The sequence below is a fragment of the Mesocricetus auratus genome, unplaced genomic scaffold (assembly GCF_017639785.1).
Source record: "Mesocricetus auratus isolate SY011 unplaced genomic scaffold, BCM_Maur_2.0 Super-Scaffold_100004, whole genome shotgun sequence".
Taxonomy (NCBI): domain Eukaryota; kingdom Metazoa; phylum Chordata; class Mammalia; order Rodentia; family Cricetidae; genus Mesocricetus; species Mesocricetus auratus.
In genome coordinates this window covers 45,399,498-45,419,489 of record NW_024429189.1, presented here as the reverse complement: position 1 = coordinate 45,419,489, position 19,992 = coordinate 45,399,498, and the positions used below count along the sequence as shown (strand labels likewise).

Genomic DNA, 19,992 nt, shown 5'->3' with positions numbered 1-19,992 from the left:
TCATCATCAGAGATAAAATGAAGTAAATGAAGCATTAGTCATGGTACCCAAATTCTAATAAATTCTAAGGACAAGACGTAGTATACATACATAGTCTACAGAACTACTCCAGACCATGCCTAAATGAATGTGTGTATAATATAACGGAGTATGTATGTTTTATATAGCAATGTATTGTATTCTTAACAAAATCACAACTTTCTTCAAACAGGCCTAGTATAAATTCAAAAAATTCTAACTCTCTTATAAGTTCTTATTGTACAACTTTAATATAAGCAGTTCTTCATAGCATTTAATGGGTCTATTCTAAACCAAAACACTAATATCTTTGAAGGACCTGAAGTATCTGAGAAAGTCGTCCCTCCAAAAAAACCACCCTTTAAAGTTGTTCCTCGAAAAGAGCCACCAGCTAAAGGTATTTCATGGCACAACAATATTCACATAACTCTGGTCAGTTGCTCCTTGGTTGCTTTAAAAATTTGTGTTCCATTTGTTGTTTTTCTTCTGTGTTTTATGTTAGGTGAATGTAAAAATAATTATCTGAAGTGACCAAAACCCAAAGCCAGGTCTGCAAACATAGATGTACTTATTATCCTAAACCAGTCAAACCCAAACACCTACTGACCAAAGTATAAACGGGCATTCTTCTGTGCTGTTTACTAATGTGTTCACTGATATTATTATTGGTAGATCTCCATTTCCCTATTTATTATTAATAGTATTAAGCTGTTAGATATAAACACATCATAAATATATGGCAGTGCCCCTCCTTTATTCATTTTTATCGGCCTCTTTACTGTGATACATAGTTTGAGGTTATATCTTTAAAGTCAATGAGTATATAAGAAAATCATCACTGAATAGAAAGTTGCAATTATCCTGCCACAATGAGAAGAGTAGCAGATGCATTATTGGTTGTTCATGTCAAGTTTCTGTTGATCTAACTTGGGGAGTCCTGTGGGCTTTTGTGATCATGCTTGTCAAAAGTCAACTCTGTAAGTGCCATCTTGTGTGTGCTAAAACAATGTCTCTGTTTTACAATGGGACTCTGCTTTCATTATGTATCTCTTACATTCTGCCTGCTAAGTATCTTTGGGCATTTAAAAGTAAAGGAAATTATCCCTGCTGTCTTTAAAGTGCCTGAGGCGACCAAGAAACCGGTGGTTGAAGAAAAGGTTCCTGTTCCTGAAGAGCCCAAGGCTCCACCACTTAAAGGTACTTGCCTCTGCTGTTTCCCACCAGCAATAGATCTCTAGGAATCACTTTCCACAAGGGAGAGAGACCACTCTTGCCCCTGGATGGATGCAAATGAAACTGCAATTATATGCCATCCTACAACCTTCCCCTTTTGACTATCCTCTAAGGAAAAGCATCCAAGGCCTAAAGGTCTTTCTTATTTTGCTCCTCTTATTATTCAGCAATTAAACAACACTTGGTCCTTCAGCTTTTCTTCCCTATGGAGTTGACATTGGAATCTCTGCCTCATAGCATGAGAGATAAGTGCTAAATAACAACAGAAAATGCTACTGACCCTCCAAAATGAGGTATCTCTAATATGAATCGTCAACAAAGCAGTTGAGAGATACAGAGTGCATTGACTTAATATTCTGAACATTCTACTTAATAGATCCCTCCCTTTTACTTTTGATATTTTATACTTAATTTTGGCAATCTTGAAAATAAGACAAATAAATATCTTTAAAGCACCTGAAGTACCTAAGAAAATTACTCCAGAAGAAAAAGTTCACGAAGCTGTTCCTAAAAAGCCTGAAGTTCCACCGCCTAAAGGTACATATTGATGCTAACCCCCATATTGATGCTAACCCCAATGTGCAACGACTCTATGGTTGTGTTTCTGTTGTGTAGAATGAACAAGTGTTCCATCAAATCTTTGTGGTTCTAATTTTTATTCTTAATATCCTATATATGTTAGTAATAGTAATGAGTACACTAATATCTTTAAAGTGCCTGAGGTTCCTAAGAAAATTGTTCAAGAAGAAAAATTACCTGTTGTTCTTCCTGAAGACACAGAGATATACAGTGAGTGCAGACAAGCTGGTGGCTGCCCTTTGTTTTCGCTGTGTTCTGAATCCACTGTGTCTGTTTACGTAGTAGTAAAATGCAAATATACTAATATCTTATGAAAGCCATGCATGCTAAAAATGTGGACTAAAATTAAGTCATCTGAATGTCCATTAGCTTTAGAGAAGTTACTTTTCTTCATCAATTTAAGAACTAAGTTGTCCTATGCTTGTAACTTTATCCAACTTTGGAAAAGTCATTTGTCCTGTTCTGTGTACAAACATCTCTTCAGCTTGAAGCAATTTATATTTATCAAACCATGAGGTAACTTACTTTAACTCCATCATAATAATATAATTGGATTTTGTAGAATCAAAATAGTCCAGTGTTATTGTTTTACCCATCATGACAATAAATAAATTCATTTGGACAATGCTGCACAAATGGTCACAAATTTAAAAGACCACTAGAGCCCTAAGAGAATTAGGAAGGCCTTTTTTTCCTTTCCTAAATAAATAGTAAGAGAACCTAAATAGTGAAGCATTCTGAGCAGACTCAGAATTCTGAGTTGTAAACATGCTAACAGTCAACATAATCTTCTATTTTATTTTCTATCTAGAAAACCAATGGTTAAAACTCATCTTACAGTAATTTGGGATTAATGTATATGATCATTTCCTCCTCCTATCTGTTCTATCCTTAAAACTGGTTATTGTTATCAGATAGTGTTCCTTTCTAAAGGCTAGAGAAATCATTTATTCTTTTCATAAGCTTTTTTCCCCCAGATATTTCATCACTTTCGTTTCCCTTCAAGTATTCTACCACTGAGCTGTAGCCTCACATCTTTTCCTTTTGGCTTCTAATCTCTAATTTGTTTTCACATTTATACTACACTATGAAGCAATAAATTAAACTTGATTTTAAAATGTAAATGTGTATGTGCATAGAAAGGCAGAGGATACATGATTCCAGTAGACTGAATACAGAAAGTGGATTTTCCATATTCAACTCAACATTTCCCCTATTCTTTTTTTTTTTTTTTTTGGTTTTACGAGACAGGGTTTCTCTGTATTGTTTTGGAGGCTGTCGGTCCAGCCCAGCCTCGAACTCACAGAGATCCTCCTGCCTCTGCCTCCCGAGTGCTGGGATTAAAGGCGTGTGCCACCACCACCTGGCAACATTTCCCCTATTTTTAATGCGCACATGAATTTAAAATGACACCAATAACTTTCCTAAGGTAAAATGAAAAAAATTATATGATCCCTGTCTGGTAAATGCCTCAATTTGTTATCAAAATCATGAAGAAATTCTGCGCATCCTTCATTCTAAAACTGGGAATGAGGCTCATTCCTACTCAATTCATGCTTATCACTAATTTGTGTCTATGTGCCACTGTGAATCTGGGTGATGAATGTATACAATGTGTCATGTATTGCTTAGTACTGTCCTCCATCTATCCTGAAACAATTGTAGTTACATACACACTAATATCTTTAAAGTTTATGAAGCATCCGAGGAAACGGTCATAGAAGAAGAACTTGTGACGCACCCTCAGAAGGCAAGACTCAAAGTGGCAAAAGGTATCTAGCACCACCAACTCCATCTGAGTGGGATTTATCTGGGGGCTCTCTTCAGAAACACAATGCTTTTCACCATTCATAATGTGACTGTACTCATATCTTTTAAGCACCTGCACCACCTCAAACAGTTGTTACAGAAGAGAAAACATTTGTGACCATTCATAAAAAGAGGGAAACCCTGGCACTCAAAGGTATATTTCAGCTGCTTCAAAACATAGATGATTATCTTTGGCTTTAAGATTCCCGAACTGCGTGCTATCTATGTCAGTTTTTTAAATTTCTAATTGTAAACCTACTAATATCTTTAAAGAGTCTGATACAACCCGAGAAGAGTTTCCAGTGCTGAAGTCACGTGAGACTGTCCTTGAAATTCCTGAACTTCCCCCAGCTGAAGGTACACACTCTTGTCATGAGACTCTAAACAAGAAAACCTTTCATATTGTGTTTGACACATGTTCGGTGTTTTATGTGTATTGTCACAACCTCTCAAATACTAATATCTTTAAAGCATGTTTCAAAAATGCCCAAGACAAGAAACTATCTATGACTTGCCCCCAACAAGTCAAGACCCAGCCACACAGTGTACAAAGATAGACTGTTAGAAAGAAAGTAAAACATTCTAACTTAGTCTTTCTTTTTGCACCATGTCATTGTTTTTGCCTTTTCTCAATTATATTTTCTTAAAAACTAATATCTTTAAAGACCTTGAAATCATCAAAGATGTGCTTCCAGAGAAACAAACATCTGCAATCAAAAGAAGGAAAATGCTGCTGCCAACAGGTACAAGCCAGGAGAAAATCAAGTTACTTACCTCAATTGTAATTGTGGATAACATGTGTGAGCATACTAATCTCTTCAAAACCCCAGCAGTTGCCGAAGAAATGGATCCCCAAGCAATATGCTTAACCAACCAAACATGTACAGTGAGCCATTTAGGTGGAAACCTTAAACTCATACACGTGAAGGAATTTACAGTTTATTCACAAGAAGTGCAGAGAAAACATGAAATGTTTGATGTTCAAATATGACTTAGAATATGTTCTTTAATGGAAACTGGCTGTTACTTTAAAAATAACAATAAAAGCCAGGCAAGCTAAGAACAACAGGAAAGCTTTCTGATGTGTATAACTCTACAACTAGATTGAGCTGGTGTAACACATGGCCCTCTAAAGCAGGAATCAGTGGCATCAGGTGACAAAGGTTCTTGATTAGTCATGTACCACATGATAGTAGTTCCTTGGAGTTAATGCTTTCATACTAGACGCATGCCCAAACAAGCATGTGAACACAAAACTGACTTCAAGTAAGACTTGAATGTCATAGAAATGACTCTATAAAAAATCATGACTTGATGTGAAGTTGCTTTACCTGTAATATCCTCTTAGAGCCAAGACTAAGTCATTCTAGTTCACACTGGTATTCTCCCCATGCAGATGCCAAAAGAATGCTTGCTTGCTACTCCCATGGCCTGTATTTTTTTGAGCATTATATTTTTTTCACTTTTCAAAATACAGGAAGTTTAAAAAGCTTTTAGGATCACAGCATCTTCATATTAAAAAGTATAACATGATATTCTGTAATTTAAGAAATATCCAAATAATTTAACCTTTTTTTCTGTCTGGAATCTTTTGCTTGTCTACTCAATGTCACCTTTAGGCAGGTGCTAGGAAGCTGGGAAGTAGCAAACAGAAGCATATGTCCTCTCCTCAGGAGTTCATACCTCCTCAGAAATCACTTTGATCACTTTACGGGGTTAATGTCCCTACTGACCCTTCTAACATCTGCCTCTAATACTAATATCTTCAAAGCACCAGAAGCTATGGAAGAAATGCCTCCCAAAATGGACACCTTTGAAGATACTCCTGTAGAGCCAGAAATGCCACTCATCCAAGGTACATGTCACCAATGAACATAAATGAAAGAAGAAATTACCTTCCCTCAACTCGTAAAACTGGTCTTTCTAGTACTCTTCCTAACTCCTACATATAAATATACTAAAATCTTTAGGTCACCTGAAGTTCCAGTATGTTCCATCTAGAAACTTTTTGTGGCCATTTTGCCAAAGTAAAAATCCTATGACAAGCATTTGCCCGAAAAAATAAAATCATGTTTCAGTTTCTATGGGGAATTTCAGGATACCCCTACCCCATGCAGATGCCAAAATTTGTGGGTGCTCAAGTTCCTTACATAAAAAAGATCAAATTTGCATATAACCAAAGTAATGTTGGCACTCCCTTTCAAGCATCTGCAGATCACTTATGGCCTAGTAGAATGTAAATAGTATATAAATAGTCTCATAACTGTGTTGTTTGGGAACTGCTGCCGAAGCATATGTATACATTCTGTGCAGATACTTTTATTATCCATGGTTGAATGCAGGAAGTAGAAGATCGGTGGTTATATACAATACAATGACTTCTTAAGAATGGCATAAGTCCCTGCACACCACATTATTGGTCAGTGAGGGGGTGTAGGGAAGGAAGGGAAGTAATTTCTAAAAAGCTACAAGCTACGTCACTGTGGCCTACTGTTCGCATTAACCATTTTAACCCTGAAACATGAAATACTAATATCTTTTAAGAACCTGAAGCCCCTCCTGAAGTTGATGCTGCCAAGAGAGTCCCTTCAAAAACCAGAGAAGCCCCCTCAGTCACAGGTACAAGTTGTCAAGCTCACAGGCTTAGGAGCTTCTTATAGTAGTTTTTGAACATACTTTCTTCTTGATGGTGACTTTTATAAAACACTAATTTCTTGAAGTGCTGGACACTTATGAAGAAGCCACCCTTGAAAAGAAAACACTACGGATTTCTCGCAAAAAACCTGAGCCTCCTTCAGATGAAGGTATATGTGGCTGGAAGTGGAAACAGGAGGGAAATGTCTTCTACTGTCTATATGTTTTCTGTGTTGTGTGATTCTTTTGGCTCCTAAATGTCCAAGTGTTAATATCTTTAAAGTGCCTGAAGCACCCAGAGAAGTTGTGACCAAAAAGAAAGTGCGCCCTCCCCAAGTGCCTGAAGTTGTGCCTGTGAAAGGTACATGCTTGACTGTCTCTTTCCATGGGAGGGCAAGGGGGAAGACAGGAAGGCTTGTGTGGATTGCTTTGACTCAGTGTAAACTGACTGTCTTCAAAGAACCTGAATCTCCTAAGGAAGTGGCCCCCACAAAAGAAAGTCACTAATTCAAAGCCCAAGGTGCCACCCATCATAAATACTTGTTAGCCCTGATGAGGTTCTGGAGGAAAAAAGAAAGGTCATTTGGTTTAAATAACGTTCTGTATGTCTACTGGTCTTTGTACCTTCTATGTGTAAAACATACTAATCTCTTTGAAGCGCCTGGGACTCCTAAAGAGGTTGTCTCTGAAAGGAAAGTGCTTGTGGAACCTCCTAAAAAGCCTGAGGCCCCACCTGTCACAGGTACTGGTTACTGGCCTAAGGCATCCTCAGATCTGTCTTCTGCTCTTAAAAATATCAGTTCTGTTGGTCTTCACGACTCTTAGAAATATTCTCACTGGTCTCTTTGAAGTGCCTGAGGTGTCCAAGGAGGTCATGCCTGAAAAGAAAGTGTCCCTGGTGCCTCCTCAAAAGCCAGAAGCTCCACCTGTCACAGGTACTTGTCACTGGCCAGAGGTTCCACAACATCTGACTCTTCTTCTTCATCCAACTTGTCAGAAATCCTAATGTAGTTTCACTAATCTCTTTTAAGTGCCTGAGGAGGCACCAGAAGAGGTCCTCCCTGAAGAGGAAGTATCCCTGGTGCTCCCTAAAAAGCCAGAAGCCCCACCTGCCAAAGGTATTTCTCACTAACTTTAGGGGTCATGAAACCTAAGTCTTGCACTCTTGAAAATATTCAGCCTACTACTCTGCTAAGCCCCAAGTAAACTTTCACTAATCTCTTTGAAGTACCTGAGGCTCCCAAAGAAGTTGTTCCTGAGAAGAAAGTGTCTGTGGTTCCTCCGAAAAAGCCGGAAGCCCCACCTGCCAAAGGTACTTGTCACTGGCCACAGGCTTCCTAAGACCAAGCTCTTCTACTCTTGAAAATGTTTTTGTCCTGGTGTCCTCATAGGTCTTAAATGTATTCACTAATCTCTTTTAAGTGTCAGAGGCACCCAAGGAAGTTATTCCTGAGAAGAAAGTGCCAGCAGCCCCTCCTAAAAAGCCAGAAGCCCCACCTGCCAAAGGTACTTACTTGTTCTTGACCTAAGCAACATAGTATCCCAGTATTCCTCTCTTGAAAAGTCCATCCTAGTGGCCATCACTGGTCCTAAGGATAATTTCACTCTGTCTCTCTCAAGTGCCAGAGGCACCCAAGGAAGTTGTCCTCAAGAAGAAAGTGCCAGCAGCCCCTCCTAAAAAGCCTGAAGCCCCACCTGCTGAAGGTAGTCATCTCCATGTCACCAATCTTGGTAGTGTCTATTTCTGTTTACTCTGTCTAATCATGAAAATACTAATATCTTTGAAGTGCCCGAGGTGCCAAAGGCAGCTGTTCCCCAAAAGAAGATGCCTGAAGCCATTCCCCCTAAACCAGAAAGTCCTCCCCCCGAAGGTACAGTCAAAACTACAGTATGAGGGAGATAAATATTTATTTTAACCAAAGATTCACACATGTTTGCATGTATAGTATATATATAAAGTATTATAAAAATGTGTTAGTACATAAAGTTAATATAAACAAAAATGCCAGTAACTATCCAATGTCTTATATAATTATATGCTATAGACATCAATTGATTTAGCCTCTTCTAAACACAAATTACAAATTATCTTTTAAGTGCCTGAAGTGCCAAAGGAAGTCACCCCTGAAAAGAAAGTTCCAGTGGCTCCTCCCAAGAAACCAGAAGTTCCACCTGCCAAAGGTATGTACCCTAACACATTGTTGAACACTTGTATTGGGCTGGGGAAAGTGTGTTCAAGTCTCTGTCCACCAGCTTCATTAACTGTGTTAACTTGAATAAACATATCACTAGTATGCCCTTTCTAGATCTAACTAAAAGCCACTAATATCTTCAAAGTTCCCAAAGATCCTAAAGAAGTTGTACCTGAAAAGAAGTTGTCTGTGCCCAAAAAACCACAGGTCCCACCTGCAACAGGTATTTTACTCCCCTCCCACCACACACACCCTAAGAAAAAATAATATCTTATAACCCTCATACTCTTATAAAACATGCATTCCTGGTTCATAATTTATGAAACTACTAATGTCTTTCAAGTCTCTGATGCCCCTCAAGAAGTTATCCCAGAAGAAAAATTTCCCAAGGAACTGCCCAAAAGGGCAGACACCACATCTGTCCCAGGTACACGTCAGCTGAATTAGACTTCACAGGGCTCTCCCTCCTATTCTTGAAAACAAATGTAGACTGCTGTCTTCACTAACCTAAGTGGTAAAACTACTAATATCTTTTAAGTGCCTGAGATTCAAGACATCTTCCCTGAAAAGAAAAGACCAGCGACATCTCCTAAAAAGTCAGAAGCTGCACCTGTCCCAGGTAGTTGTCAGCTAGACATTCTTTGAACAAATCTTCCTCCCATTCGTGAAAGTAAAGGTAGCACATTGCTGCTCATTAAATATAAAACTGCTATCTTTTAAGTACCAGAAGTCCAAGAAACTGTCCCTGAAAAGAAAAGAGCAACAGTGCCTCCTAAAAAGTCAGAAGCTGCACCTGTCCCAGGTACTTGTCACCCAGACCTTCTTAGAAGAGATCTCTCTATGCTTGAAAAACATATGTAGACCATTGTCTTCACTAACCTAAGTGGTAAAACTACTAATATCTTTTAAGTGCCTGAAATTCAAGAAATTGTCCCTGAAAAGACAAGACCAAAAGTACCTCCTAAGAAGCAAGAAGCCCCGTCTGTCACAGGTACATGTCAACTAAACTACTCTTCAGAAGAAACCTCTTTTCCATTCTTGAAACGAATGTAGACCATTGTTCCTTATTAACCTAAGTGTAAAACTACTAATATCTTTCAAGTGCCTGAAATTCAAGAAATTATCCCTGAAAAGAAAAAACCAATAGCACCGCCTAAGAAGCCAGAGCCACCGCCTGTCACAGGTACATGTCACCTAGTCTTTAGGAGAAATCTCTCTTCTATGTTTGAAAACTTATGTAGGCCATTGTCTTTACTAACCTAAGTGGTAAAACTACTAATATCTTTTAAGTGCCTGAAATTCAAGAAATTATCCCTGAAAAGAAAAGACCAAAAGTACTTCCTCAGAAGCCAGAACCACCACCTGTTACAGGTACATATCAACTAAACTAGTCTTTGGAAGAAGTGTCTCTTCCATTCTTGAAACAAATGTAGACCATTGTTCTTTATTAACCTAAGTGTAAAACTACTAATATCTTTTAAGTGCCTGAAGTCCAAGAAATTGTCCCTGAAAAGAAAAAACCAATAGCACCTCCTAAGAAGCAAGAAGCCCCATCTGTCACAGGTACATGTCACCTGGTCTTCAGGAGAAATCTCTCTTCTATGTTTGAAAACTTATGTAGGCCATTGTCTTTACTAACCTAAGTGGTAAAACTACTAATATCTTTTAAGTGCCTGAAATTCAAGAAATTATCCCTGAAAAGAAAAGACCAACAGTACTTCCTCAGAAGCCAGAACCACCACCTGTTACAGGTACATGTCAACTAAACTAGTCTTTGGAAGAAGTATCTCTTCCATTCTTGAAAACAAATGTAGACCATTGTTCCTTATTAACCTAAGTGTAAAAATACTAATACCTTTCAAGTGCCTGAAATTCAAGAAATTACCCCTGAAAAGAAAAGACCAATAGCACCACCTAAGAAGCCAGAGCCACAACCTGTCACAGGTACATGTCACCTAGTCTTCAGAAGAAATCTCTCTTCCATTCTTGAAACGAATGTAGACCATTGTTCCTTATTAATCTAAGTGTAAAACTACTAATATCTTTCAAGTGCCTGAAATTCAAGAAATTACCCCTGAAAAGAAAAGACCAATAGCACCGCCTAAGAAGCAAGAAGCCCCACCTGTCACAGGTACATGTCAACTAAACTACTCTTCAGAAGAAATCTCTTTTCCATTCTTGAAAACAAATGTAGACCATTGTTCCTTATTAACCTAAGTGTAAAAATACTAATATCTTTCAAGTGCCTGAAGTCCAAAGAATTGTCCCTGAAAAGAAAAAACCAATAGCACCTCCTAAGAAGCCAGAGCCACCGCCTGTCACAGGTACATGTCACCCAGACCTTCTTCAGAAGAAGAAATAAGCCATTTGCTCTTGAAAAGCTTTAGATCATTTCCCATTCCTAATATCAACTCCTGCTATCTTTCAAGTGCCTGAAGCCCATCAAGCAGTTGTCCCAGAAAAGAAAGCTCCCATGGCCCCACCCCAGAAATTTGAAACCCCACCTATCACAGGTATTTTTAAGTCCTTTTTCATTCTTCAGAATGAATGCTTTCTATTCTTGAAAGCATTTATAGTCCATTTACCTCACTGCCATACATAAAAGAAAAACTACCAATCTCATTTAAGTGCCAGAAATTGTCCCTGAAAAGAAACTACTGACACCTCCTAGGAAGCCAGAAGCCCTGCCTGTCACAGGTACTTGTCAGTGACCCAAGGTTTCAGAAGCTATAATTATAATTCTGTTGCTCTTGGAAGATAAATGTGGTCTTTGGTCACCTAAGTATAATTCCACTGATCTCTTTGAAGTGCCTGAGGTGTCCAAGGAGGTCATGCCTGAAAAGAAAGTGTCCCTGGTGCCTCCTCAAAAGCCAGAAGCTCCACCTGTCACAGGTACTTGTCACTGGCCAGAGGTTCCACAACATCTGACTCTTCTTCTTCATCCAACTTGTCAGAAATCCTAATGTAGTTTCACTAATCTCTTTTAAGTGCCTGAGGAGGCACCAGAAGAGGTCCTCCCTGAAGAGGAAGTATCCCTGGTGCCCCCTAAAAAGCCAGAAGCCCTACCTGCCAAAGGTATTTCTCACTAACTTTAGAGGTCATGAAACCTAAGTCTTGCACTCTTGAAAATATTCAGCCTACTACTCTGCTAAGCCCCAAGTAAACTTTCACTAATCTCTTTGAAGTACCTGAGGCTCCCAAAGAAGTTGTTCCTGAGAAGAAAGTGTCTGTGGTTCCCCCGAAAAAGCCGGAAGCCCCACCTGCCAAAGGTACTTGTCACTGGCCACAGGCTTCCTAAGACCAAACTCTTCTACTCTTGAAAATGTTTTTGTCCTGGTGTCCTCATAGGTCTTAAATGTATTCACTAATCTCTTTTAAGTGCCAGAGGCACCCAAGGGAGTTGTCCTCAAGAAGACAGTGCCAGCAACCCCTCCTAAAAAGCTGGAAGCCCCACCTGTCAAAGGTATTTCTCACTAATTTTAGGGGTCATAAAACCTAAGGCTTACACTCTTGAAAATTCAACCTACTACTCTGCTAAGCCCTGAGTGAACTTTCACTAATCTCTTTGAAGTACCTGAGGCTCCCAAAGAAGTTGTTCCTGAGAAGAAAGTGTCTGTGGTTCCCCCGAAAAAACCAGAAGCCCCACCTGCCAAAGGTACTTGTCACTGGGCACAGGCTTCCTAAGACCAAACTCTTCTACTCTTTAAAATACTTTTGACCTGGCGTCAGCACATTTCTTAAATGTATTCACTAATCTCTTGTAAGTGCCAGAGGCACCCAAGGAAGTTGTTCCTGAGAAGAAAGTGCCAGCAGCCCCTCCTAAAAAGCCTGAAGCCCCACCTGCTGAAGGTAGTCATCTCCATGTCACCAATCTTGGTAGTGTCTGTTTCTGTTTACCCTGTCTAATCATGAAAATACTAATATCTTTGAAGTGCCCGAGGTGCCAAAGGCAGCTGTTCCCCAAAAGAAGATGCCTGAAGCCATCCCCCCTAAGCCGGAAAGTCCTCCCCCTGAAGGTAATAATGGAGACAAACTATTATCTTTTAAAAGATTAAGTGTCTTTGTGTTGTGAAAATCTTTTTTGGTAAATGTGTCATACATCGCAGTCAAGTCTGTCATTAAAAAGGGCTACTGTCTTTCAAGTGTATGAGGAACCTGCAGAGGAGATTGCTCCGGAAGAACCTCCAGAGGAGGCTGTAGAAGAGCCAGTGCCCGTTCCACCCCCAAAAGGTACTTGGCAAGTTGGCTGCAGTGCCTCTATCTGCCTTTACCCTCTGGTCCTCTGACCCTCACAGTGTGAGCTGCTTGGGCTGTCTTTCTTGGGTTTGTCTTTGCTGCTCCTAAAGCGTAAACTCTCCTATCTTTAGTGGCAGTGCCACCTAAGAAGCCTGTCCCTGAGAAGAAAGTGACCCCTGCTGTTGCCAAGAAACCTGAACCACCACCAGCGAAAGGTATTTTCGCTGCTAACTTCCTGTCTAACTTTGATATGTCATCTACTACTGTTCTTAATGATTCCACATTATTGAAACTATAAGTTAGAACCTACTAATATCTTTTAAAGTGCCTGAGGTGCCCAAGGAAGTTGTCCCTGAAAAGAAAATGCCTCCTGTGGTTCCCAAAAAGCCAGAAGCCCCACCTGCTAAAGGTACATATAGATGTGGAGTACTGGATGGAGGTGGGAATGGCCTCCAGGTCTTAAATAGTGTTTTGTCCTGTGTGAATGTGATGCCATTTGCTCATAATGTTAAAATACTAATATCTTTAAAGCACCAGAAGTTCCAAAGGAAGTTGTCCCAGAAAAGAAAGTGGATGTTCCCAAAAAGCCAGAAGTCCCACCAACCAAAGGTACATGTCAGTAACTAGACTCTTCAGCAAGGTACTCTGTCTTGATCCCCCTGTCACTCAATGTCACAGTCTTTGTCGGTCTTCATAGTCACACCTTTAAAAGTGTTTCTGGGAATTTGGAGTTTACAAAATACTTTAAAAACATTAACACTTTCAAAAAATTTAAAAAAAGAATGCCCAAAATTTTTATAATCACCATTTTGCAATTCCCTCTTTTTGCCCACTAGATGAAGATCCAAGGACAGGTACTAAACTAACCTTGCCAATTTTGTTCTTGGGTATGTCTGTGTCTGGGTTATTAGAGAGTGATGTGAAGTTAAAATGACATGCCATGTACTTCTCAACTACCCAAAAGTAAAACTAACTAATATCTTTAAAGTGCCAGAGGTGCCAAAGAAAGCTGTCACTGAAGAGAAACCAGTCATTCCTGTTCCAGAGAAAGCAGAGTCTCCTCCACCAAAAGGTAAACATTAGGCCATTAGTAAGTTGCCATTTATGACTATTTATAATTCGGGCTTTATCTTCTTTTCTTGATTCGCTTACTTTCTCTCCCTTGGTGGTTTCCTGTTCTTGCTTTTCATTATCCAAATTAGCTTTGACTACAAACTGCCAGTCAGCAATGGCTACACAGGTCATATGACACAGTCACCATGATCTGTCTTGAGCAAAGCTTCTCTAATGCACATGAGAAATGAGATGGGACACTGGGTTGTGGCTGACCTGAAGGAGCAAGGGCTTTCCCAAACATTCAGATCAGTACACACGACAACTGAAACCGATTTCACAGTCGTACAAATCAAAGCGAGGGGAGAAGGCGAGATTGCTGTGGTTCGGGTGTTTGGGCACTCTAGAATTTTGCCTTGAATACTGAAATACAATTGACTAATATCTTTAAAGTGTACGAGGAACCTGAAGAAATTGCTGCTGAGGAAGAGGAGCCAGTCCCTGTTGCCGAAGAGGAGGAAGCTGAAGTTCCGCCTGCACCTGCAGCAGGTATCCGGCAGGGTCTGCCACATAGACAGGAAAGTGTGGTTGCTTGGCTCTTACGTGCATTGCCTACCGTTAAAACACCGTCTTCTGCCTTCTTGTGTAAAATTTGCCACTGCTGGCCAAACCAAAACAATGACAAGAAAAAAAATTATTTTTGCTCATCAACTTACAGAATTTTATAATTTACTTACCAGAAATGTATGATTTAAAATGGGCTTATCACTTGATTTGTGCTCTCAAATGCCTGTTTCTAAAAGAAATTCTTATTCTTCAAGTACCCGAAGAACCTAAGAAGGTTGTCCCAGAGAAGAAATTCCCTGTCATCAAAAAACCAGAAGCTCCACCCCCTAAAGGTACTTGTGCTAAAATAAATATTTACATAATTTCTGTGCTATCTAAAATCACTTTCTTTGTTGTTTGTTATGCTTTACTGTGTCTGTTAGTTGTCATCTATGTTACAATGTCGTACAGACTTGTAGTTAATGCAAATATCTTGTACTTGTATATTAAATGCTACTAATATCTTTAAAGTACCTGAGGTCCCAAAGAAAGTTGTGCCAGTCAAGAAGGCTCCAGTTGTTAAGAAACCAGAACCTCCAGCAGTTGAAGGTACTCTCATCATTTCTGACGTCATCTTTTTAAAGCCTATTCTAACAGTGGACACCAAGAAATGTCTTCCTACTTATGACAGTCAGGGGCAAAATTGCCTTCATTTGTTTCCCTTAATTCTCATGCTGCTCCATTAATTATAGATATTTTTACTCTTGAAATGTTCTTAAATTATCTTTCTAAAACAAAACTAATATCTTCAAAGTCCCCGAGGTGCCAAAGAAACTTGTTCCAGTCAAGAAAGAACCTGTGCCTGTGACCAAAAAACCAGAAGTTCTGCCAGAAAAAGGTATCTGCCTGGAAGAAGCATGCCTCTCCAACCACTAAGCAATTGACAATAGCTCTTAGAGCAAAATAGGGTGAGCTTAGGTCAAACCACATTTCATAGAGTAAGGGGGAAAATGATAACAGCAAAAAGAGAAAACAAGCCAAAACTGATCCTTGTGTTGATATATTCCATGGTTACAGAGAGTAGAAAAAATATTACTATTTAAAACAATACTGTTTTAGAACATATAAAACATACTCCTATCTTCTAGCAATTTATATGTGGTGGGAGAATAGAAATATCGGACAATTCTGTATGTGATAAAATTTCCAAACCGAGTGCAGTGAGTGACAGAGACAGAGACCAACAAAGATCCAGGTAGACACATCATAGAGAGCTATAAAGAAGACATGGTTTTAATTTTGATGAAATTAAGAAAGGAGTGTATATTGGAAAATACAAAGGCAGAAGAGTCTAAAAGTTCAAGGACTCCCAGATAAACAGTGTAATTTGTGTGTGGATTTGTAGAACATATTGGAAGATAACACTAAATCTATAGCGAGGGGTATTTTACAGGAATAAGACTTGCCTTTATAATGTAGGCTTCTGCAACAGGAGGCTTCAAAGGTTTTGAAGAATATAAATGATTGGATTTGGACTATAGAAAGGTAGCACTAAGAGAACAGGATCCTTGTAGGAGTTGAGATTAAGTGGCCAGAGAATAATTCATTGGATTCTGGGCTGTTACTAGAAATAAATGGTGAACATACTCTTTATTTTTCAGGCATAAAAGTTAGGAATGTGCGTTAGGAGCTTAGGGTCAGGGTTAGATGTCAATTTTGAGGTCATTTGCATTACAAAAGAACTGCATTTCAAATACACTAGAGCAATTATTCTCTCATATGTCATTATATGAAGATGCAAATAAACAAGGAAGGCTGAGGAAACACTCTTATATAACTAGAATGCCCCCAAAGCTATCAAGACTCAGAAACCATCTTTCCCATGACGTCTTCTAAGATGGAGGTCCCAATAACCTACACTGTGCTCTTTGCCAGCCTTTGGAAGAATCTTGTTTATCTTCAGTTCTTACTGATAAACACAATTAATGTCTTTAAAGTGCCTGAAGCACCCAAGAAAATTACCCCAGAAAAGAAAGTATCTGTTCCTGTGCCCGAAGAGCCAGAAGCGCCACCTGCCCCAGGTACACGCTGCTGCTCTTTGTATCTTGGGAAGATGACACCAGCTTCATCATTTTGTCTCTGTTGGTGGTGGATCTTACATATTTATCTGTTGTCTGTCTTGTGTGTTGACACTGTTGGTGTCTGGAGATAGCTGAATAATGTGTTGTGGGGTGTAACTTAGCAGCTGCAAGTGTTTTATTCTGAATATAGCCTAATGCTCTATACTGTTTTTAAGTTGAAGAGACCCCAGAGGAGACAATCTATGAAGAGAAAGCAACCATTACCATTGGTAGAAAAGAGACGCCCCCTGTTGAAGGTATACACATACATAGCCATCTATTCCTCATCCCCTTTCTTAAAGATGCGAAGGTGTTTGTAGTGTGGCATTCCTTTTAAATTATATACAGGAACATCCCTGCACATGTTTGACTACTTTTCCCCCCAAACAATTATGTCTCTTTTGAATTAGAACCTTTCATTTGCTTAGGCTCAGTGATAATGGACCATTCTGAAAAGTATGGTTTACTGATGCAGATTGCATCAATTAAAGAGATGGCCAGTAGTGAGTTTCAAGTCAGCTCATCTACCATCAACATAGTAATAGAAAGTTCAAGTGTAAGAAAATTAACATCTGGAGGCTGGGATAGAGCTCAGTGGTAAGGATGATTCTTACCTTACACCTGGCCAGGCATGGTGGCACCGCCCTTTAATGCCAGCTTTCATAGGTGGAGACAGGTGAATCTCTGTAAGTGTGAGGTCAGCCTGGTCTACATAGTAAGACCTGGTTAAAAGAAAACTAAAAGAAAGAAAGAAAAGGGGAGGGAAAGGAAAAGGAATGGAAAAGTAAAGGAGAAAGGGAAAGGAAAGAAGGAAAAGAGAAAGAGGAAAGGAAAGAAGGAAAGGGAAAGAGTAAGGGAAGAAGGGAAGGAAAGGAAAGGAAAGGAAAAAGGAAAGGAAAGGAAAAAGGAAAGGGAAGGGAAGGAAAAAGGAAAGGGAAGGAAAGGAAAGGGAAGGGAAGGGAAGGGAAGGGAAGGGAAGGGAAGGGAAGGGAAGGGAAGGGAAGGGAAGGGAAGGAAAGACAAGACAAGACTCTGGGCTTGGTGCCCAGCACCACAAATAGAAAAAGCAAATGGAAATCTCCCTCTTTTCTGGCAATTACCTTGTGTAGGTGGTACGTCTAGTTTTGTGAGTCTTTGCATCTATGTGAAATTTTTGTGTGTCTGCGTGAACACCTTTATGTTACAATCTTACACCCTTTGTTGACATTCTTTAAAGAACGTGAAATAGAAAAGTTTATCCAACCTGAAGAACCTGAACCTGAACTTGAACCTGAACCAGAGCCAGAAGAAATCCCAGTGCAAGGTATCCAGTTAGCTGGACTTAAATCTTCATCATCATATTCTTCATCTTGGCCTGCATATGTTTGTGTTGTCCTATTTTTATAGTAGGTCTTTCCGTCTCTATATAAAAAATATTGTGTGTGCATCTATTCTTATGTTGTCCTGTAATGTTGTCTATGTAAGGTAAACATGGCTCATTCTTTTCATCTTTATTATGTATGTCATCACCTGTGTGTTCAATGTTGATATTTTATGTTTTATGTTACTGATAACACATATCAAAATACATTTTGCTTCATACCTATTTAAATTTCTATCACATATACTGCATATACACATTCTAATTAGTATTTGCAGGCACTAACACTTCTGCAATACTCTTTCAAGAACCTGAGCCTGAGAAGAAGGTTATTGAGAAACCAAAACTCAAACCAAGACCCCCAGCACGTGCTCCTTCACCACCTAAGGAAGATGTGAAAGAGAAACTATTCCAACTTAAAGGTACAAATTGCTGCTTCCAATGACTTGTTAACCTGCTTCAAATGTCTATTTGGCCTATGGAAGTGTTGCTTTCAAGAAATGCATTGCTGCTGGGAGTGCATATGCCCAGACATAGCCATACTGTGGGAATTGCATAGGGATATATGTCTCCACTACTCCAGGGGTGGTCCTGGGTTTTGATATGAAGCCATGCCTGCTGCCCCAAGCATGAGACAATTCAGTGAGCAGCATCCTTGGAATCAGAGGCTACCCAGCTAACTTTCCATGTGGAGTGGGGAGGAACGTCTTCTTGTTTAAAAGGCTGATTGCTGTACCTATCTTGGTCATAAGCATGTGGAATGTCTAAAAGTCTTGGAAAGCTACTTTTAACATTGAAGTGGTTAAATCTGTGTAGAAGTCAAACCTTGACTCTTAAATAATAGCATGCTCTTTTAAATATACGTAGCATATTTGTGGTATTCAATAGCTGGTGTCTATATACCATGGAAAAAATATGTGAACAACCCATTACTGCTGTTTTCCCGCTTTTATTTTTTTAGCCTGATAGAAACCCAGTTATAGTCTGCAGGGTTCTCAGTGTAGCCTGGATGGTGGTTCTTAACACATTTGGTATCTGGCTCCTCTTTATCAAACTTCCTTCATTCTTTCTACATTACTTTTCTTTGAAGTGATGCAGTATTATTTAAAATCTTGAATACCATAAGTATATTTTCTGATCATATGTTTTATATGACACACATACATGCAATGGATTTATTATTTTATTTTCATTTTTTACAGCTATCTTGTTTGCAGTGTTGCGTTTTCTAATCTGAAAGGTTCAGGTATAATCTTATAGGAGTTTTATCACACATATGTATACATGCGCAGAGCCAAAATCTTCTAGCATTACTTTTTGGTGATTCTTGCTGTGCTCAAACCTCCTTGGGTTTTAGGTGACAGGTAGAGAGAATCAGGCTCCTCTGACTACCCTGATGCTGATTAATGGTTTGTGGGGACACAAATTTGAATACAGTTCCCTTGGTGTAAAATGTCCTCCTGCAAGGAACAGAGATTCTCGTCTTTCTCACCTGCTCCTTATATACAACACAACCATGGAGCAAGCTGCGCTTTATTCTCCTGGTTTCTGGGCTTCCTTCTGAATGTCCTTGGTGGCTATGCTTGGCCGTTATTAATGCTTCCTGGCTCCAAGAGAAGCTTGGCTTTGATTCTTGCAGTAAAAAAAAAATCAGTTGCTTCAGGTTAAGTATACAAGTAATGAAAATATATTCTTTAAAATTCTTTAAAGCTGTTTCAAAGAAGAAAGTTCCCGAAAAACCCGAGGTTGTGGAAAAAGTGGAGCCTGCACCGCTAAAAGGTATCTCATGAGCTAGCAGAGCCGCATACAAGGCCACCTCTCCATCCAACTCCATGCTCTCTTTATGTTGCCATAAAAATTTCCTTCAACCCCCCTCTTCTTCTTAATGATCAGAGAAGCAAAATAGTTTCATTCATTTCTTGTGCTTTTGTGGCTTCTATGATCCTGGCTCATGAGTGTTGGGTGCTTCCTATGTCTCCCATCAATTTCATACGTCATATGGATGCAATTGTTTATCTGTGTCTTACATCTCCATATGTCTAGTTGCATTTTTTAAAGCCATATGATAGCAAACTCTACTAGTTAGATGAAATTGATACCAGGAGACATCTTAGGTCAAAATGCTGAACAGTAGTAATAAGCTTTGGTGGTTTGCCTGGACATCAGCATTTTAGTCTGTGTGAAAAGCACTGCAAGCTGTATCATCTATCCC

General features: G+C 39.3%; 1 protein-coding gene across 18 annotated transcripts in view; it reads left to right on the top strand.

The window, feature by feature from the left end:
• The window catches only part of Ttn (titin), a 273,546-nt gene that overhangs the window by 136,322 nt on the left and 117,232 nt on the right, over positions 1 to 19,992 (top strand). For 12 of the 18 annotated variants that reach the window (XM_040745671.1, XM_040745672.1, XM_040745669.1 and 9 more), the window contains 55 exons: positions 335 to 415; positions 1,138 to 1,215; positions 1,705 to 1,788; positions 1,966 to 2,040; positions 3,522 to 3,602; positions 3,710 to 3,793; positions 3,913 to 3,996; positions 4,305 to 4,382; positions 5,411 to 5,494; positions 6,184 to 6,258; positions 6,360 to 6,443; positions 6,557 to 6,634; positions 6,932 to 7,015; positions 7,125 to 7,208; positions 7,305 to 7,391; positions 7,502 to 7,585; positions 7,696 to 7,779; positions 7,894 to 7,977; positions 8,061 to 8,144; positions 8,371 to 8,454; positions 8,611 to 8,688; positions 8,809 to 8,892; positions 9,004 to 9,084; positions 9,187 to 9,267; positions 9,376 to 9,456; positions 9,568 to 9,648; positions 9,756 to 9,836; positions 9,948 to 10,028; positions 10,136 to 10,216; positions 10,329 to 10,409; positions 10,516 to 10,596; positions 10,709 to 10,789; positions 10,895 to 10,978; positions 11,094 to 11,162; positions 11,274 to 11,357; positions 11,454 to 11,540; positions 11,651 to 11,734; positions 11,845 to 11,928; positions 12,037 to 12,120; positions 12,231 to 12,314; positions 12,398 to 12,481; positions 12,609 to 12,695; positions 12,833 to 12,916; positions 13,027 to 13,110; positions 13,233 to 13,310; positions 13,690 to 13,773; positions 14,208 to 14,303; positions 14,576 to 14,653; positions 14,832 to 14,909; positions 15,115 to 15,198; positions 16,298 to 16,381; positions 16,597 to 16,677; positions 17,637 to 17,723; positions 18,089 to 18,202; positions 19,491 to 19,559. In XM_040745671.1, coding sequence (XP_040601605.1) covers positions 335 to 415; positions 1,138 to 1,215; positions 1,705 to 1,788; positions 1,966 to 2,040; positions 3,522 to 3,602; positions 3,710 to 3,793; positions 3,913 to 3,996; positions 4,305 to 4,382; positions 5,411 to 5,494; positions 6,184 to 6,258; positions 6,360 to 6,443; positions 6,557 to 6,634; positions 6,932 to 7,015; positions 7,125 to 7,208; positions 7,305 to 7,391; positions 7,502 to 7,585; positions 7,696 to 7,779; positions 7,894 to 7,977; positions 8,061 to 8,144; positions 8,371 to 8,454; positions 8,611 to 8,688; positions 8,809 to 8,892; positions 9,004 to 9,084; positions 9,187 to 9,267; positions 9,376 to 9,456; positions 9,568 to 9,648; positions 9,756 to 9,836; positions 9,948 to 10,028; positions 10,136 to 10,216; positions 10,329 to 10,409; positions 10,516 to 10,596; positions 10,709 to 10,789; positions 10,895 to 10,978; positions 11,094 to 11,162; positions 11,274 to 11,357; positions 11,454 to 11,540; positions 11,651 to 11,734; positions 11,845 to 11,928; positions 12,037 to 12,120; positions 12,231 to 12,314; positions 12,398 to 12,481; positions 12,609 to 12,695; positions 12,833 to 12,916; positions 13,027 to 13,110; positions 13,233 to 13,310; positions 13,690 to 13,773; positions 14,208 to 14,303; positions 14,576 to 14,653; positions 14,832 to 14,909; positions 15,115 to 15,198; positions 16,298 to 16,381; positions 16,597 to 16,677; positions 17,637 to 17,723; positions 18,089 to 18,202; positions 19,491 to 19,559 — 4,545 coding nt within the window. The remainder of the gene's footprint in view (positions 1 to 334; positions 416 to 1,137; positions 1,216 to 1,704; positions 1,789 to 1,965; positions 2,041 to 3,521; positions 3,603 to 3,709; positions 3,794 to 3,912; positions 3,997 to 4,304; positions 4,383 to 5,410; positions 5,495 to 6,183; positions 6,259 to 6,359; positions 6,444 to 6,556; positions 6,635 to 6,931; positions 7,016 to 7,124; positions 7,209 to 7,304; positions 7,392 to 7,501; positions 7,586 to 7,695; positions 7,780 to 7,893; positions 7,978 to 8,060; positions 8,145 to 8,370; positions 8,455 to 8,610; positions 8,689 to 8,808; positions 8,893 to 9,003; positions 9,085 to 9,186; positions 9,268 to 9,375; positions 9,457 to 9,567; positions 9,649 to 9,755; positions 9,837 to 9,947; positions 10,029 to 10,135; positions 10,217 to 10,328; positions 10,410 to 10,515; positions 10,597 to 10,708; positions 10,790 to 10,894; positions 10,979 to 11,093; positions 11,163 to 11,273; positions 11,358 to 11,453; positions 11,541 to 11,650; positions 11,735 to 11,844; positions 11,929 to 12,036; positions 12,121 to 12,230; positions 12,315 to 12,397; positions 12,482 to 12,608; positions 12,696 to 12,832; positions 12,917 to 13,026; positions 13,111 to 13,232; positions 13,311 to 13,689; positions 13,774 to 14,207; positions 14,304 to 14,575; positions 14,654 to 14,831; positions 14,910 to 15,114; positions 15,199 to 16,297; positions 16,382 to 16,596; positions 16,678 to 17,636; positions 17,724 to 18,088; positions 18,203 to 19,490; positions 19,560 to 19,992) is intronic. The other 6 variants (XM_040745659.1, XM_040745664.1, XM_040745662.1 and 3 more) reach the window with 6 other exon arrangements.